The sequence below is a fragment of the Rhodamnia argentea genome, chromosome 8, assembly GCF_020921035.1.
Source record: "Rhodamnia argentea isolate NSW1041297 chromosome 8, ASM2092103v1, whole genome shotgun sequence".
NCBI classification, from domain to species: domain Eukaryota; kingdom Viridiplantae; phylum Streptophyta; class Magnoliopsida; order Myrtales; family Myrtaceae; genus Rhodamnia; species Rhodamnia argentea.
The window spans coordinates 10,074,801-10,092,745 of record NC_063157.1 but is presented as its reverse complement, the minus strand read 5'-3'; the positions used below and the strand labels follow the sequence as shown (position 1 = coordinate 10,092,745).

Here is a 17,945-nt window from a genome sequence, read left to right as displayed (position 1 = left end):
TCCATGATGTTCGACTGGTGGTACATCTTCTTCACCGACAACAGCTTCAGAATCACCAAATTGCGGGAGACGCCAACAAAACTTAGGGATTATGTGGTCACAAGAGCAATGAAAGTGATAGTGACAGAACCACCGATGAAATTATGGTAAATTTTTGTTTATTTGTTGAATGTGAACTTGTATCCTATGATGAAGCAGTTGTAGATGAGAAGTGGATCCAAGCAATGGATGAAGAAATTCACTCCATTGAGAAGAATGACACATGCTAACTTCTTTACTACAAAAGACGATGAAAGTGATAGTGATAGAACTTATGAAATTATGGTAAATTTTTGTTTATTTGTTGAATGTGAACTTGTATCCTATGATGAAGCAGTTGTAGATGAGAAGTGGATCCAATCAATGAATGAAGAAATCCACTCCATTGAGAAGAATGACACATGCTAACTTCTTTACCACTCGGTAAGATGCCCATTGGTGTCAAGTGAGTGTACAAGGCGAAGTAAAGACCTGATGGTCAGGTGGACCTCTACAAAGCTAAACTAGTTGTAAAGGGTTAAAAGCAAAAGTCATGCATTGATTATTTTGAATTATTTGCACTAGTAACCCGAATGGATACCGATTGGATTTTTTTAGCAATTGTAGCTCAAAACAGTTGGAGGATCCATCAAATGGATGTAAAATCAACATTTCTTAACGGCATCCTTGAAGAGGAAGTCTATGTGGAGCATCCATAGGGTTATGAGAAGAAAGGGCATGAAAATTAAGTACACAAGCTGAAAAAGGCAATGTATGGGCTAAAACATTCACCTCGTGTTGATACACGTGAATCAACACTACAATTAGAGCATGATTTTCAAAAGAGCATGTATGAGTATACACTGCATATCAAGTCAAATATCAATAGTGACATAATAATAATGTGTCTTTATATTGATGACTTGATATTTACAGGGAGCGGCGAAAAGATGTTTGTTAAATTCATGGAGACTACAACTAGCAAGTTCGAGATGAGAGATTTGGGATTGATATCATATTTTCTATCTCTTGAAGTGAAGCAGGCATGTATAATAGCATATTTATTTCACATCACAAATACGCTAATGATATATTGAAGCGATTGAAAATTGAATCACTCAAACCAATTAGGACTCTCATCGTAGAGCGGTTGGAGCTGAAGAAAGAAGGCACAGGTGAATTAGTAAATCCTACTTATTTCAAAAGTATTGTTGGCCAGATATTACCCGTGGAGTGGGAATTATTAGCAAGTTCATGAAAAAATTGTATCAATTACATTTGCAAGCAGCAAAAATAATTTTATGGTATCTTAGAGAAACTTGTGACTATGGATTTTATATTCCTATATTGACAATTTCAGTCTAATGGGGTATACACACAATGATTGCGCAAGTGATACAGAGACCGGGAAAAGTACCTTCGGATATGCTTTCTTTCTTGGATTAGGAGTAAATTCTTGGTCTTCGAAAAACCAACAAGTTTTGTACTCTCAATAGCTAAAGCATAATACATGGTGTTAGCTTCGGTGGTATGTCAAGCGATATGGCTTCGTAGGATGTTGTGTGAATTGAAAAATGAACAAACATGTCCTATCAAAATGATGTGTGACAATAAGTCGGCTTTTGCATTAGCCGAGAATCTAGTTTTCATGACAGGAGCAAACATATCGGCATCAAGTATCACTATATTCATGAGCGAGTCAAAGATGGTGAAATTGAGCTTAATTTACGTATATCAGAAGATCAGATTGCAGATATTTTGGCAAACATTGAAGGAGGATTTGTTCGAAAGTGATGCTTGGTGTTGTTAAATTAAAAAATCAATTTTAAGGGAGGTTATTTGAAAAATAAAATTGATTGTTGAAGATTTGAGCATGTTGGCTACTGTTTCTGAATTTGTTGTTGGTGTTCTTCAAAGAAAGCCTTGATACGCGATAGGCGCCTAAAGATGAACGAAGACAAAAGCTACAAGCATTTAGTGTAGGGTGACAAAGGTCAATAAAGATTTCTCCACGGAAGGCCACGTAGGGCATTAATTGTCTTGTCTTTCATTTGACTTTGTTTATGTGCTTTTGATAATTTGTGGACTTTCTTGCGTTTCTTCTCTTAATGTTGTCAGCAATTTGTGCTAAGTTGTTTGCGAATAGCCACTATAAAAGGCTGTGAAGTTCGAAGTAGCATACACACCAAATGCAAAAGCATTTGCAGTTCAATAAGTTTTCCCCCCGCTCTTTATTTGTTCGCTTGTTCCAAACATCCAAAGTTATCATTATTCTTTTGGTTCCAATGTCGAGCATGATAGTAAATTTATGGTCAGTCGATGCAAATTCGACCCACTTCATCATCCTCCCCCGGCACATCCAAGCTTATGTAATATCGCGTGCATAGGCCGATCGGCCAACACTTTCGATTATGCTCGTCTGAGAAGAATCAAGGCGGCCGTCACGACCCAGCAGTCACAGGAAGTGCAAAGGCACAGTTCCTCCAATGGCAATATATCGAGTTTTAGCTCCCTCCAGGATCTGGCTTGTAGTGTAGTTGGGCATCGCTTTCCCGCCTGATCCTATACGAGTATCGCACTAAGAGTTTTGCTGATAGCCCCCTAAAACGCACCTGGAGAGGTTTGGTGGGGTCAGGGATTTCGGCAAAGAAGGGGGCTTGCATCAAGTAGATTTCAGTTCACGGACCGGATCCGGGCTGCTGATGCACGAACGGTCCTGAGGAATTTGTCGAAGTTCCGACCTCGAAGATGGACTTGCGCCAGCGAACACAGGATAGGGAAGCCATCGACCTGAACCACCGAACCGTCTTCCTAGTCGGAAGCGACGGGTGCCTTGGGGTATTGGTCGATGGATGACAATCTTAGAAACAATATGCATATATAACAATACCAACAAATTGAATCTATTTTGGTAGGAGATAATTAATCTAGTTTATCAAATGGGCTCTCATCCATAATGTGAAATCTTCTCATCATGCGAAAACTTTTTGATCTTCATTCAGGTCATATCAAATTCGAACTCCACGGTTCGCGGTCGATTCTGCCCATCCGACATGATCACCTAGGGGGAGGGCACGTTAATATCGAATGAAGCCGTTAACCGTCCGTGGCCGCGAACCTCAATTTACTCGAGCACATGTTGGCAAAGCGACAGGCTATGAAGTCGTCCTAAATTGTAGTTGAATCTCCTGAAATCGGCCAAACGGTGCTAATTTTAGAGAGAGAGAGAGAGAGAGAGAGAGGGGAGCTAAGAATAACGAAACCAGCCAAGCGCTATTCAAGAGGAAGGAGAGAGAAGAGGGGGAGAGGGGGACAACGGGAGGCGTGGAGAGATTGTCGAGAGACGAACGGTTAGGAAGGCGTAAACGTACTATGGGGCACTGGGGCGTTATAAAAGGGGAGGGGGCTAGGAGGAGCACAGCCCAGGCAGAAGAAGAGGAAACTGTTCTTCTTCCGGGAAAAGAGAGAGGGAAAAAACCAAAAAAAAAACACAGCCCACTTTATCTTTTGTGTAAGCGGGTGAAAATAAAAGCCGGGGGGGTGAGAGGATGAATAGGGTGACGCTTGTGTCGCTGTTCTGCCTCCTGGCCGGAGCCACCGTGGCGATGGCCGAGGATCCCTATTTCTTCTTCGAGTGGAACGTCACTTACGGCACCATCTCGCCCCTCGGCGTCCCCCAGCGGGGTATTCTTATCAACGGCCAGTTCCCTGGCCCCAACATCAACTCCACCTCCAACAACAACATCGTCGTCAATGTCTTCAACAACCTCGACGAGCCATTCCTATTGACATGGTTCCCCCTTCGCCTCCTTCTCTCTCTCTCTTTTTGGATATCCGAAACCTTTCGACTAGACTTAACGGTTTATTTTTATCGACTGCAGGAACGGCATCCAGCAAAGGAAGAACTCCTGGCAAGACGGAGTTTTGGGGACCAATTGCCCTATCCTTCCAGGAAAGAACTACACCTACCACTTCCAGGTGAAGGATCAGATCGGGAGCTACTTCTACTACCCCAGCACCTCTACGCACCGGGCGGCCGGTGGGTTCGGTGGCCTCCGCGTGAACAGCCGCCTCCTCATCCCTGTCCCCTATGCCGATCCTGAGGACGACTACACCGTCCTCATTGGTGACTGGTATTCCAAGACCCACACCCAGCTCAAGGACCTGTTGGAGAGTGGCCGGACCCTCGCGAGGCCCGACGGCGTCGTCATCAATGGCAAGTCTGGGAAAGGCCCTGGCGGCGATGAGCCCGTCTTCACCATGAAGCCCGGGAAGACCTACAAGTACCGGATCTGCAACGTTGGTTTGAAGAACTCCCTCAACTTCAGGATCCAAGGGCACCCAATGAAGCTGGTCGAGATGGAGGGATCACACACCGTCCAGAACACATACGAGTCCCTTGACGTCCATGTCGGGCAGTGCTTCAGCGTGCTCGTGACCGCCGATCAGGAGCCCCGTGACTACTACATGGTCGCCTCCACCCGGTTCACCAAGCAAGTGATCACTGCCACACGTATCCTCCGCTACACCAACGGCAAGGGACCTGCCTCCCCTGTCCTCCCCCCGGCTCCCGAGGGCTGGGCATGGTCGCTCAATCAGTTCCGATCCTTCCGATGGAATTTGACCGCCAGCGCCGCCAGGCCAAACCCTCAAGGATCCTACCACTACGGCCAGATCAACATTACCCGCACCATCAAGCTTGTGAACTCGGCCTCCAAGGTTGGCGGCAAGCTCCGCTATGCCATCAATGGCGTTTCGCACGTCAATCCCGTGACCCCACTCAAGCTCGCCGAGTACTTTGGAGCCGCTGAGAAGGTCTTCAAGTACAACGTGATCCCCGACAGCCCACCAGAGCAAGAACCTAAGTTGGTGACCTTGGAGCCTAATGTGGCCAACATCACTTTCCGGACCTTCGTTGAGATCATCTTCGAGAACCACGAGAAGAGTGTCCAGTCGTGGCACCTCGATGGCTACTCCTTCTTCGCCGTCGCGTGAGTACTCTTTCACCTACGCCCATTGCCGGTGCAACGACAATGTTGCTTCTCGCAACGAAAGTATAGTCCGACTCGAATATTGATCGAACAAGTTGACTCACATTATTTTTTTTTCGTTTTCTCGTGTGATTTCAGCATTGAGCCCGGGAGGTGGACACCAGAGAAGAGGAAGAGCTACAACCTCCTCGATGCCGTGAGCAGGCACACGATCCAGGTGTTCCCCAAGTCGTGGGCGGCGATCATGTTGACGTTCGACAACGCCGGCATGTGGAACTTGAGGTCGGAGTTGCTGGAGAGGCGGGTTTTGGGCCAGGAGATGTACATCAGCGTCCTCTCACCCGAGCGATCCCTCAGGGACGAGTACAACCTCCCCGACAACGCCCAGCGCTGCGGCACCATCACCGGCTTGCCGTTGCCTGCCCCTTACACCATCTAAAGTGTTTGCTCTGTCACGAGAAATCTCGTACCTAGAAAAGTAAAAAAGGAAAACATAAAAACAGTGGTGGTCTGGAAGTAGAGAGAGTAAATGTTGTCGAGCCACCTTGTCGAGATTTCCTGAGCATTGTAAACTCTAATACGATTTTCTGATCTCTGTTTCATCTTGGGCATCATTCTCTTCTGTTCTGTGGGGTGTGTGAATCTCATTCTTTGGTTGTCCTCTAATCTAATCAAATGATTCTAATCTAATTCAATGCATTGCAAACAAAGTCGGGTATGTATGTTTATAAGCCATGTTGCATGATAAATCTGAACAAAATCCGCGACACGGCAATGCATCGGTCTAATGTGTCCCTCGAGTAGTCAGGTATTAACCACTAAGCCATTCTTCGACATGTAAAATTGAATTTTCTTGCAATAGACACGGTTTTTAACTCGTCGTAATCGGCATGAACGATACATTTTATCTCCAAAGTTCAAGTACTATTTAAATGCAATACCAAAAAATCATTTGGTTTCACATGTGATTAAAGAAGTGATTTCTATAAAGTAAATCTAAACGATTATGTCCACTGAAAAATAATTTTTAATGTCCTATTGTACATTTGTACTGTCACATTTGGTTGAGTATTTCATTTTATGAATATCTTGAATTTTTCTTTTTTTTGGAATTGTGTAATCTCTCTCGAAAAATGAATATTGAACTGGTCTACGAATTCCGACCAAAGACAGAAAAAAAAACTGGTCTACAGATCATGTCGACGAAGCCCAACCGTTTTCACATCCGGATGGCACCAACCACAATGACCCCATAGAAGCAAGTTTTCGCCAGGAGGCCCCGATCGCCGGAGACCCGTCTCGGGAAACAGTTGAAGAGCTCGTGGGAGGGGGACGGTCCGAGACGATGCGCCCCCGGTGTGTCCCCCAACCAGGTTGGCCTTGGACCGCCGCGGGAAGGCGGGCCTCGGGCCACTCCTCTTGCTTCCCCTCCAGGTGCTCTTTGATCCTCCGATTCTCCACCCTCTCGGATCTCAAGCCCACCCCTGCTCCGCCAACGGGACGGCGTCTTGTAGAACCAAAATAAAGCGGAAAGAAGCATGATATGCAGCACCAGGTCACTTAAGTCGAGCTCTTTAAGGCTGTCTTGGAGCATGCATGAACCGAACAGCTTGAGTATCGAGTTCGGTTCGTAGTTGCTCCTGGGAAAGAACAAGTCCGGTCCGGTCGCTCGTCGAGGGAAGCAAGCCGGTTATCCTCTTTCAGAATTTTGCCGGAGACAGTAGAGATGCCCCCGTTCTTTCCGGGGCGGATGTGGGTTATTTGTTGTAATCTAGTATTATAGGACCTTGACATTAGGTCGAAGAATTGAGAGCGCTCATAGGACAGGTTTTTGATGACAAGATTGTGCTAATCGAAAACTGCAAGTCCGACAGTTCAACAGTACTATAAGTTATTTCTGATCACTCGATCTCCCAATCAAAGAGTGCTTTAAGCAAAACACGCGGTGATGGCCTGTGCATCGGCGGTTGAGATTGTACCGTCCCTAAACTCCTAGAGAAGCATTTCCCCAATCCAAATTGTCTGCATTTGGACCACGGAACGAGTAGGGAGTCAAATATATATAAGTTAGAAAACCGCTCTGGAAGGTCGAAAGAACTGGCCCTATAGATTGAAAAAATTTGAGGGTTATCTTCTTGGAAGCAATCCTCTAATCTTGAACTTGTTGCAAGTTCTAGATGTTCAAACAAAATAGGAGAGAAACGCAAATCCCTAAAGCAGTAAAATGTAAATGTAGATCACTCTTGTATGTTATAATCCCGCGGTCTATCTCTCATTGCTGAATTTTATAATTTCGCTATCATGTTGTTACAAGCTTTGAAGGCATTTTCCTTGTTTATTTCTCTTCGCCTATGTTTTCTTCTTCTTCTTCTTCTTCTTGGAATCTCTCTCTCTGCTATGTTTGTTTCATGCACAATTAGCACAAAGAGACACACACAAACATAAACGGGACCTCGACTTCGACCTCTTTGATTGGTCCCGATTGATTGTGTTTTATGACCTGCTGCTTTAAATAGCCATCTTATGAAGCCTATAAATAGGGTCATTTACTCTTCATCCGATAATCTACATACCCACAATAGATTTAGGATTGTTTGGATGATTTTTCCACTTCTTTTTATATTAAAAAGACCAAAATCCACCCTTGATTACCACCCATTTGGGTGGCGCCGCTGGTTCGCGCACTCTTCCTCTCGCAAAAGGTCGAGTGTTCGAATCCCAGGAGCGTTGCAGGGTGACTTAACCGGTTGCACGTGTGTGCTGGCTAGCACGTGTTGCCCCCCGGGTTTATCCCCCGGCTGCCGGCCGTGTGGGGGTTCCCCGGATCACAAAAAAAAAAAAAAAAAAATCCACCCTTGATTTTCTAGAAGTGTTCCCATGTCCAAGACTTATGAGAATATAATGTTGTGTAGGATAGTAGCTAAAAGAGCAAGCAAATGACATTTGCGTCCCTCAAAAAATTTATATAAAAAAAAAAACATTACAAAAAGAGAAGATTTATTCGCCATTTCTTTTCTAGAAGTCCGACATTATAGCCTATCTTGAAGAATGAATATCTCCGCGGTTCGTGACCCATGTAAACCAAGCCCGACCCGCCTTCACTTCCGGATAGCACAGACCACAATGACCCCGTAGAAGCGGGTCTTCGCGAGGAGGCCGAGCTCGGCGGAGACCCGCCTCCGGAACCGGTCGAAGAGCTCGTGGGAGAGGGACCGGCCGAGGTGCGCCTCGACGATGGGCCCGAGGGTGGCCCGGACCAGGTTGGCCTTGGACAGGCCGTAGGAAGCCGGGTCGCGGGCCCACTCCTCTTGCTTCTCCTCGGAGTGCTCTCGGATCCTCCGGTACTCCATCCTCTGGATCTCAAACCCACCGCACTTGGCCATTGCTCTCTCCACTTCCTCCATGCTCCTCATGTACGCCGGGATGTTGAACCCGTCTCTAGTCTCTTCATCTATCAAGCCCTTTTTTTTTTTTCAAACGAAATTGCAAACTTTTTACTATGAAAAAAAAAATTGAGAACATGTGAAAACGCATATAGGGTAACTATACATGTGATGACGGGAAAATTGTCTAGGAAGCCCTAAACTAATTATACGACCACAAATTCAATCCTGAATTTTTCAATTCAGCCAATGTAATTAAAAACCGTTTGACAATTTTCTAATATAGTCCTTCCGGACAATTTTGATCGAAAATATAAGACATGACAGTCTAGTCAGCACCGATTTTCACTTACGTTAAAAATTTTTATGAATATTTTTTAAAATTCTCCGGATTTAGTTTTTTTTTTTCCATTTCTTTACTTTCCTTTTTCTTTTCTTTCCACAGTTGAGGTCCACGGCGCCCTGGCCGGTGCTAACCGAACGCCACATCGGCGATTACTAGTTAAAATTGGCTATAATGACTACACTGAAAAACCGTCAAAAAGGTTTAGGACTAAACCTACCAAATCAAAAGGTTTTGGAAGGAATTGGCGGCCGCACGATAAGTTCAGAACTATGTGGATGATTCTCCCGGGCGCGTGATGGTGATACATCACCATGTTCCTTAAAGGTGAGACTTGACTATCAACTCGTTATGCTTGGGTGGCCACCGATGATGGAACCCCTGGCTACCGAGACGCTCAGTAGTAATTTTTAGTTTCTATGTACTATAAATTTTGAAATCCCCGTTGCCTCCTTCGGTTCCGAAAGCCCGTTTCTTTTGATTTTTCAAAATAAAATAAAAAATGATTGATTTTTTTATGCAATTGTTGAATTCATGAAGTATCCTATATCAATGCCATGCCAATTATCATTCCATTTTTTTCAAGATTTCGGATACTTCACATTAAATGATACTCCGATTGTTGAAAAAAAAATAGAGTAGGAAGTCATTTTTTCAGTAGATTTTTATCTCTCCTCGCACGTAACTGATTTACATCAAACTTTCCATGGGATAATTGTACAAAGAGTCCTAAACCTATTGTGTTTTTGTCAATTGAGTCCTAAAATTATAATTTTACCGATTGAGTTATAAATATTTTCACATTTTATCAATTGAGTCTATCCGGACTATTTTGGCCGGGAATTGATGATGTGGATGCCGGCCGTCCTACATGCCCTGCGTGGCATGGACGGTGCTGACATGGATAACTTATTTATTTTTTTTTTAAAAAATTCTTTTGCTTTTTTTTAGGCTAGCATGGATCGCCGGTGACCCTCACCGACCTAGAAGCCTCACCCACGTCCGGCAAGGCTGCGATGGCCCTAGGCGGGGGCTTAGTAGCCCCGACGGCAACGGGTGAGGCATCCTCACCCGAGTCTGGTGAGGGCCTTCGTGCCCTTGCCCACGCCTAGCGAGGCAACGATGGCCTCGCCTAGGGCCTTCATGAGCAGCCATCAAAGAATAAAAATTTTAATATAATTAAAATTATACACATCAGCAACAACTATGTTACCTAGGATGGTCGGCATCCACGACAGTGATTTCCGGTAAAAATTAATTGAATGAATTCAATTGACAAAACATGAAAAGGTTTAGGACTCAATTGGTAAAATTGAAAGCTTTAGGATTGAATTAGTAAAAGTGCAATAGGTCTAATAATTTTTGGATAATTTTCCCAACTTTCCATGGTACTTTACTTTGCTTGAAATTTACCGCATACATCTAGTCATATGACCATGCATCACACGAATAAAAAACTTCGAATAACAAAAGAAAACATTGAACTATTGACCGTGCATAGCATCCAGAGAGGAGGGCTCCTAAATTAGCAAAGAAAAGTGTTATGTTCTGATGTCATGCCGGTTACGAAGTTGGAGAAAGCAAGAAGGGATATTGCATTGCATTTGCAGTAAGAAGTAGACCGGTCAAACGGATGAGTCGGGTCGGATCTAAAATAGTCTGACCTAAGTAACCATATTTAACCTATTTTGATCAACTTTCATGTAACACAAATTAGTGAGTCCTACCAAACCTGACACGTACTCAATACATAATCAACCTAACCCGTATTCCCAAATCACTTCCACATTTAACGCAATTTAGGTAAAATTTATACCCAAACTATAGTGAGAATGCGGAGCAAGTAAGTGCGAGATCAAGTGAGGAAAAGAGGAAATGAAAAGAGAGTCATAGAGGTGGATCGGGTCTAATTAAGTTGTATATCCGTTTATGATCCATTCAGCACTTGCACTATGTTTAAATCCTATTATTATGCATCATATATGAGGATTTTTTTTTCTTGTCAAAATATTATATATGAGTTAAGAAATGAGTTTATAACTCATTTTGACAGGTTTAAGTAAAAGGCATGATGATGACTTTTGTATCAAATGTCTCTTAAGTTCGACGTGAAACGGCAAGAGATAAGACCGTGTGTGGATCATACGTGCAGCATCAGACGACGTATACGTCAAGTAGGAAACCGTACGTATGTACCTATATACAAGACGCAATGCACATACCTCGTCCAAGAGGTCTTGCCAAGCTCGGTCCATGGAGGTGGTGAAGGGGTGTTTGTCTCTCGAGTCCGGATCGCCCAACTGGTCGCAGGGCTGTTGCGAGCTCGGCCGCCCTCCCATCAGCATGAACAATACCCCGCCTTCCACGATCTCTTCCTTCCGGCACCGCAGGAAGTTGTCCAGGTCCTCCTCAGACCGCCTCGCGTAGGCCTCCACCACCTCTTCCTTAGCCCCGTCGATCCATGCTCTTCCCTTGTTCCACGCCGGCGAGCTCTTGTCCGTGACTTCTTCCGGTATCTGCCTAGAGAGACACAAGTTCATAAGATATGTTTTTGCAAATTTGGGGGAAAAAGAAAAAAATGAACCCTATTCTAAATGTCTGCGTGTTACGGCGAAGAATCATAGAATGCCCACTGTGAATGAAAGCAGAAAATGAAGCAAGAAGGAGAAGAAACGGCAAAAATAGGTGGAAGTGCAGAAATATCATCACCTGAGAGAGCCAGTGCAAGGCGCTCAAGCTCACGGCCACATGAAGCTTTGCCCTCGGGAAGAGACGGTGGTAGAACGATCCGGGCACGCCGGCTGCGAAGTAGCGCTGCCTGCAATCGGCGGACACCACCCCGCTCAACATTCTGAACAAGTAGTTAAAATCGTTCGAGGGGAGGTCGGAGAAGAAGGCCTCAAACTCAGGCTCGAACCCCAGCTCCTCGGCGTACCTCTTCCTCAGGCCCTCCACGACCATGTTGACGGTGGCCAGCGTGTTGTAACCCGTGGCGCAGCCCAGGTCGGCCACCCTCAACGAGTCGTCGTGCTTGGATGTGAGGAAGAGCTTCATGGACCGTATGGCATTCAGGAGCAAGGGCTTCGATAGGGTGATTGCAGATGCGGTCGCGTCCGAGTTCTTGGCGTAGCTCCCGTCGTCGTCGCCGCCTTGCATGCACAGGACTCTGTGGAGGCTCATCGGCCCTCCCCACGTGCACCGCCTGCTGTGCCACTCTATCGTGTTACTGTTGGGCTCCGGCGTGACATCCTTCGCCGGTGCTGATGATACCATCGTCGCACTGATCAGTGGCAGCGATTCCATTGTTTTTACCTCAGCAAGATGAAAGACACCTGAACAAGACTCTCTCAAGAAGGTGGATAAGCCTCTCTCACCCACTCTCGTGGCTCAAACTATTACAGCATGGTGTCTGTACATTCAGGTATGATTGGATTCGACAGAAATGAGAAATTTATAAGAACCACTCAGATGACTGACATGGGTCGGGTCGGGTAGGTGGGTGCATCGTGCGTCTAGAGTAGTTAAAACCATCTTATATCTCGCGTGTTTAACATGACATATCCGATATTTTATATGTATAATCATATGAATTCTCGTGAAAATATATCTAAATTTATACATGAATTCTCGTGCAAACGTATCTAAAACCCCTCCCCCTCTCCTTTCTTGATGGACAATTGATTTGACATGGCAGAGAATAGATTGAAAAGAATAAATCGGGCAGCTCGACAACCGGTTTGTGATTTGTCTATTTACCACGAAGTCCCGACGAAGGATTTAGTCTTAAACAAAATACAATTAATCAGCTCAAGAGATTCCACAGAACTCTGTTCAATGGGAGACATGAAAAGATAGGATCAAGAAGAATTACACGTGATGTCAAGATCATCTAATTTTGTGCGTAGATTGCTGAGGAGGTCACTAGAACAAGTTATGTATCTGATGAACAGGTTATGATTTTTGGCTCAAAACCTTTGGATAGGGCATCACTCCCTTAATTCTTCGAAAGACTTAAGCGGAGGACCGACCTATGAGAATTCCGAGTCTCCCCGTTCGAGCATTAAAGATTCAGCTGCCCAAGAATCGGTACAAATGGATCGAAGGCATTGCTGTGTTCTGCTCGATAATGAGATCTCTGTACCGGCTAGTACGGTCGTCCATCCATGCCGGCCTTCTTTTACCTTCAAGACTCATGCACACCAAGAACATTCGGAAATGGTGAGCTGTTGATTAGCTCTGTGTCCCGGCATTCGCTTTCTTGCTGTTGTAGGAAACACAAGGGGGGGAAAAAAGATGCCAAGCCAGCAATCTGCCCCTTTTATATCTGGGGCAGATACAACTCATACCAGCACATTTCTCTGAGCACCAGTAGTTTTAGGAATTTTTCTGTGCCAACAGATGAGTCCAACTAGGTGGTAGAACACTGGGGAAGAACAGATTCATTCTACGGAACCAACCACATCTTACAGGCACGCTCAAGTGAAAAGGATGAATGAAGATAGGATGTAGATACTTATGCTTTTCTCTTAATCAACTTGCTTCTTCGTTGGGTGGTCGGGATAAAATTCATGATAGGATAAAATATATCATATCCCGTATTTGGTAACTGCTCCAGGACAGGATAAAGTGAGATATAAAAGAGATATAGCCCGGATAAAATATCCTATAGAAGATGCGGAATAAAGGTAGATAGAATTTTTAATATCCATGATGTAAAAGTCTTTTTTTTTTGTCAAATAAAAAGTTTCTTAAATTAATAAAATTAACGTAGTCGTAGAATATAAATGAATATTTTCTAATATAAAAAAAAAAACAAAAGGAAGACAATGATTTCATTATTATTTATCCCTATTTATGTTTATATTCGAACATCTTTCTATTTTAAAATATCAATTCAATATATATATATATATATATATATATATATATATCGCACTTATATTTATGTTTATTACATATTTTAGGTATTTTAGTATTTTAGGAATATTAAGATAATTTAATATTAAATAAAATTTTATTAGAGAATGATGGAAGGGGAAAAAAGAAATAAAAAAATAATTATAAAAAAAAAGAGAGACAAGGAAAAATAATAGAAAAAATAAGCAGTTAAAATGAAGTAGGCAAGAGTGTCATGAAAGATTCTTATCATCTACGTTTGTGCAATTTCTAGGTTCATTTAGATTGATATGTCGTTTATACCAAATAATGGGCAAAATAGGATTTGGAAATATCCGGCTTTATTGTTGCGTTCACCAAACAGTAAATAGGATAGCAAAATTCATGTATTTCATGTCAGATCCTATCTAGTCCTATCTTAACTAGAAATTCAGACAACCAAACGTATCCTTGGTGTTGAATGCTGTAGGGCAGTGCAAAGTGTTCTTTGTCCAAATAGAGCAATTTGCCAAAGACTAGCTGGCAAGCCATGAATTAGATAGAGCAGTTCTCTCTCTCTCCTCTTTGTTGCAAAACCACCACATTGGAATAGGAAGTTGTGCAAGTGGCTTCTCATTTGTAACTTGTGGGGTCACAGTAAAAATTTGATCTTTTTATCATTCAGGTTGTGCTGTCGGTTCTTAACTATCATAATGAAAGGGAAAAACTAAAACTCAAAAGGAAAGAAGTGTAGGAATCATATGCAAAGATTCTGTCTTAAGTACTTCTTAAAAGGGTTAGACTCAAAAACACAATCGCATGGAATGAAGTGCTAAACACGTGTTATTTCCGATTATGAAAACTCCTACGACGCCGTAAAGAATGCCTTGGATTCCACAGCGATGAAAATTCAATTTCCTTCTTCGACCGACTACTTCCATCTATTCGGGGAGTGACCACCTTTAAAATCGATATTCATTTGCGGTGAATGAATCAATGACTCAAAAAGTCATCATGAAAATGTTTACAGCAGTATGTCCTAGCTGGTTAGTTCTTGATTATACTGCAGGGGCGTTGCACCTTTAGCAACAGAAGAGAGAGAGAGAGAGAGAGAGAAGTGGTCCTGAGTCCTTTATTAAGAAGTAGGAGTTGTCACATTCCAAAGCAGTGAGTGGAGAGCGAAACACGGACGAATCCGGGCGAGAATCAAATGGCCCGGTGATCAGCTGGGGACACATTCTACAGTCTTTCCAGATCATTCAGCCAAGTAGAAGCTGCTGGGACATGCACATTGTACACACGCGCTCCACTTGCTCTGCAGATTCGAGCAGAGAGAGGGAAACATGCCAGCTCCGATCGTTTCCAGCGAGCTGAAACAAGACACCGATTTTCGACGAAATGGAAACTGTTCAACTGAAAAAGTACTAGGGCCGATTTCCCGGTTAAAGGGATCTTTACAGGAGAGAGTTGACCCCACCTGTTATTTGATGTGGTAGTGTGTTACATTCGGAAGACTCGTGGGAACTAATTGGCGAACACGCACACAGGCGCCCCCTCTCTCTCTCTACATCCTGCCTGGTAAAGTGTCACATTTACAGGAGATGGTAGCCACAGACGGGCTCCATTTACCTCCCTATCATTCCACCGGCAATGTCAAAAACCTAATGAGCAGTTTCTGTCAGCATTTGCTGTGAACTGTCACTCCTTTCGAATGTTAACCCCTCTATCCCGCTGCTGTCTTCACATCCTTTTCCTTGTTGCTGCAATGTGCCTTTCGCATCTAGTCTTGCGGTCCCCCCATCTGTGAGAGTGAGAGAGAGAGAGAGAGATTGCCATGCTGTCTATTTGAACGCACTATTGAATGCACAGGAAACTTGACGTTAACATATCCAGCTTCGCTTTCGAAACAAAAGTTTGTGGCCAACTCTTCATTCTTTTTGAGGCCTGGTACATACAGTTGCGAGATCATTTTCAGTACTATTACAAGAAGAAGGTGGAGCGGTCCAAGACTTGATCACCTGTTCGGCTCCCCAGTCTGGGGTCGACCTTTGGAAACTCGGTTGTTGGCTGCGAAGGACAGGCTTGAGCATAAGTGAATCGCCCCGTCTCAGGCTTTACCGCTCGCACGTGGTGGGGCTATGACTGTAACAATGCATGCTGGCGGCAGCTCATGTTCGAGAAATGCATGACTCTTGGCTGACAAACAAAACCATGTTTCGTAGGTTCGAATGCTCTAGGAGCGAAAAGATGTCCTGAAACATGATGGATGGATGCAGAACATAGGAATAGTCCCTATCTGCTGCACGCTGCCATGCCGTCGTCTTAGCAATCCTAACGATAGGATTACTGTAATTCCAGCTCATGGTCGACGGAGGAAGACATTTTGAGTGTGACAAATCTCTGGCCACCAAAGTTGGTCAATGACTACGACATTCTAGGATTCGATCCATTGTCGTCCAAATGCATGTATTATTAGCTTTCCAGTGACCAAGTTCCCTGCACTACTGGGTGGCCCGTCAGACACCAGCGACCGCGTTGATGGCATGCATTAGCTCTTGGGTCGAATTCATTGGAAACCTGTGTCTTTTATCGTAGATTTTTAGTTCATCTTCATGGACTTTGGAAGGCAAAAGCAACTTCCTTCTGTGCACTCACGTTGGTCATATGAATTGTGGAACTAAACGATGATTTAGCAACGAAAAAGGATAAGAAAAAATTTCAAATAAAGATATGAAGTGTCTTTATTTTCTCAAATAAAAACGTGAAGTGGATCTTATTTTAAATAAGGGCCTAACCGAAGAGCGTTTTAATCTTTTATTTTTTTGCATTTTTTTCCCTTTTTCTATCTTCCCCTTTACCTTTTCTTTTCGTTTTTCCTTTTTTTTCTTTTCGTCTTCTTTTCCCCTCACCACTCAGGCAGGTCTTTTCCCCACCCCGTCCGACCATCACCAGCCTCAGGTCCGGTAGCCCTCACCTTGACCGGCATCGGACGATGGTCGCCCTCACCTAGGTGGAGCCTGGTCGGCCGAGGGCAACCCTTGCCAGACCCGAGCCGATTTTTTGAAGAATGATACCTCAAATCCCAGCAATTTACTCTCAACAGAAGCTCACTTCCCTCCCCAGAGACCGATAATGACAAAGATAAAGACAGTAGCTGGTGAAACCAACACACGCACACATTCTTCGTGACAAATGCTCTAGACTACACTTGTAAAACAAAGCAGAGCAAAAACGACATGGCCTAACAGACAAAAAGAGGCCAACCAACCCAGATTGTGAATCACGAAGAAACACGAAAAAACACCAACCAATCCTCCGCCTACCTCTCGCCCAGGTGAGGGCTACCCTCAACCAACGCCGGCAAGGAACGCCAAGCCAAGCGTCAGGTGAGGGTTGCCCTCGCCCCACCAGGCGCCGCCCGGGCAAGGGCGACCCTCGCCCAATGCTAGTTAAGGCGAGGGCTGCCCGAGCTTGAGTTCGGCAAGGAGAAAAAGGAGAAAAAAAAAAGAAAAAGGAAAAGAAAAGAAAAGGTAAAAGGAAAAAATAGAAAAGAGGAAAAGACCAAAATGCCCTTCGGTCAGGCTTTTCTTTGAAATGATTTAAGCACTTTAGGCAACTTTTATTTGAAACAAGGTCCACTTCAGACCCTTATTTGAGAAAATGAACGCACTTTGGATTTTATTTGAAATTTTCCCAAGGAATAATAACCAAAAGAAAAACCCTTCCTTGGTTCGAGGCTGCCTTCTACACCAAGTTCTCCTGCCTCCGGAGACTTCGCTGCAATTTTCACATCCACCCTCCGAGGGATGAACGAGACTCGTGCTATACATTAACATAAGAAACACCTGGAGTACGTAACCAGTTGCTACTTGCCACACCAACTACTACTTGGCTACCTCGCTCCCGTAGAGCTCTGGATCGAACGTTGAAGCATCTCATCTGAAATAAAACATGTCTCGCAACGATTAGAGGAGAAGCATTAGTTGCAGCAGTTGGGACACATAATATGGCCAGCCAAAAGTGATAGGAGACCGGAGAAGAGCACAACCATTAGCAATAAGATTTGGCTATCCACTTCTATGGTCGGTGATATCAACAAGGATGGATAGAATAGACATTTCCATTGATGCCTGTAAAGGGCAACATATGGAATAATACCAGGACAAGTTCACTCCTACCATTCATGGAAGCAGGTATTGAAATCAAGTACTCCTAACGTGAATGCAAAGGACATATCCTGGGCGTGAATGGATCCGCCCAATAAGTTAACTACAATCCCGCTTTTCATAGCCCTCGGGCGGGATCTCAAAAGATTGATAATGGAGATGAATACAG

The 17,945-nt window shown here is 44.1% G+C and overlaps 2 protein-coding genes across 3 annotated transcripts; one reads left to right on the top strand and one right to left on the bottom strand.

Annotated features, from left to right (window-relative positions):
- The first annotated feature begins 3,450 nt into the window (after positions 1–3,450).
- On the top strand, positions 3,451–5,617 carry LOC115736689 (L-ascorbate oxidase homolog). Its single transcript, XM_048284620.1, has 3 exons — positions 3,451–3,811; positions 3,900–5,009; positions 5,148–5,617. Exons 1-3 carry the CDS (start codon positions 3,567–3,569, stop codon positions 5,446–5,448), a joined length of 1,656 nt encoding a protein of 551 aa, XP_048140577.1. The 5' UTR covers positions 3,451–3,566; the 3' UTR covers positions 5,449–5,617.
- Positions 5,618–7,930: 2,313 nt separating this feature from the next.
- Positions 7,931–12,232, bottom strand: LOC115736813 (gibberellic acid methyltransferase 2-like). 2 transcript variants are annotated; one of them, XM_048284652.1, is made up of 4 exons: positions 11,671–12,232; positions 11,445–11,553; positions 10,958–11,251; positions 7,931–8,470 (listed from the first exon to the last, which is right to left on the bottom strand). In XM_048284652.1, the coding sequence occupies exons 1-4, from the start codon at positions 12,036–12,038 to the stop codon at positions 8,108–8,110; spliced, it is 1,134 nt and encodes a 377-aa protein (XP_048140609.1). In that variant the 5' UTR covers positions 12,039–12,232; the 3' UTR covers positions 7,931–8,107. The 2 variants fall into 2 exon arrangements, with proteins under 2 accessions (XP_048140609.1, XP_030524543.2); XM_030668683.2 differs by having other exon boundaries at positions 11,445–12,230.
- Positions 12,233–17,945: the final 5,713 nt, after the last annotated feature.

What these genes read in the sequence shown, in the direction of transcription:
- LOC115736689 (XM_048284620.1), top strand. Translation starts at nt 3,567, where the DNA reads ATGAATAGGGTGACGCTTGTGTCGCTGTTCTGCCTCCTGGCCGGAGCC. An exon ending in GAGCCATTCCTATTGACATG is followed by an intron (nt 3,812 to 3,899) that starts GTTCCCCCTTCG and finishes TATCGACTGCAG; the next exon opens with GAACGGCATCCAGCAAAGGA. An exon ending in TACTCCTTCTTCGCCGTCGC is followed by an intron (nt 5,010 to 5,147) that starts GTGAGTACTCTT and finishes GTGTGATTTCAG; the next exon opens with CATTGAGCCCGGGAGGTGGA.
- LOC115736813 (XM_030668683.2), bottom strand. Translation starts at nt 12,038, where the DNA reads ATGGAATCGCTGCCACTGATCAGTGCGACGATGGTATCATCAGCACCG. An exon ending in CCTTGCACTGGCTCTCTCAG is followed by an intron (nt 11,252 to 11,444) that starts GTGATGATATTT and finishes CTCTCTAGGCAG; the next exon opens with ATACCGGAAGAAGTCACGGA. An exon ending in GGCAAGACCTCTTGGACGAG is followed by an intron (nt 8,471 to 10,957) that starts GTATGTGCATTG and finishes AAAAAAAAAAAG; the next exon opens with GGCTTGATAGATGAAGAGAC.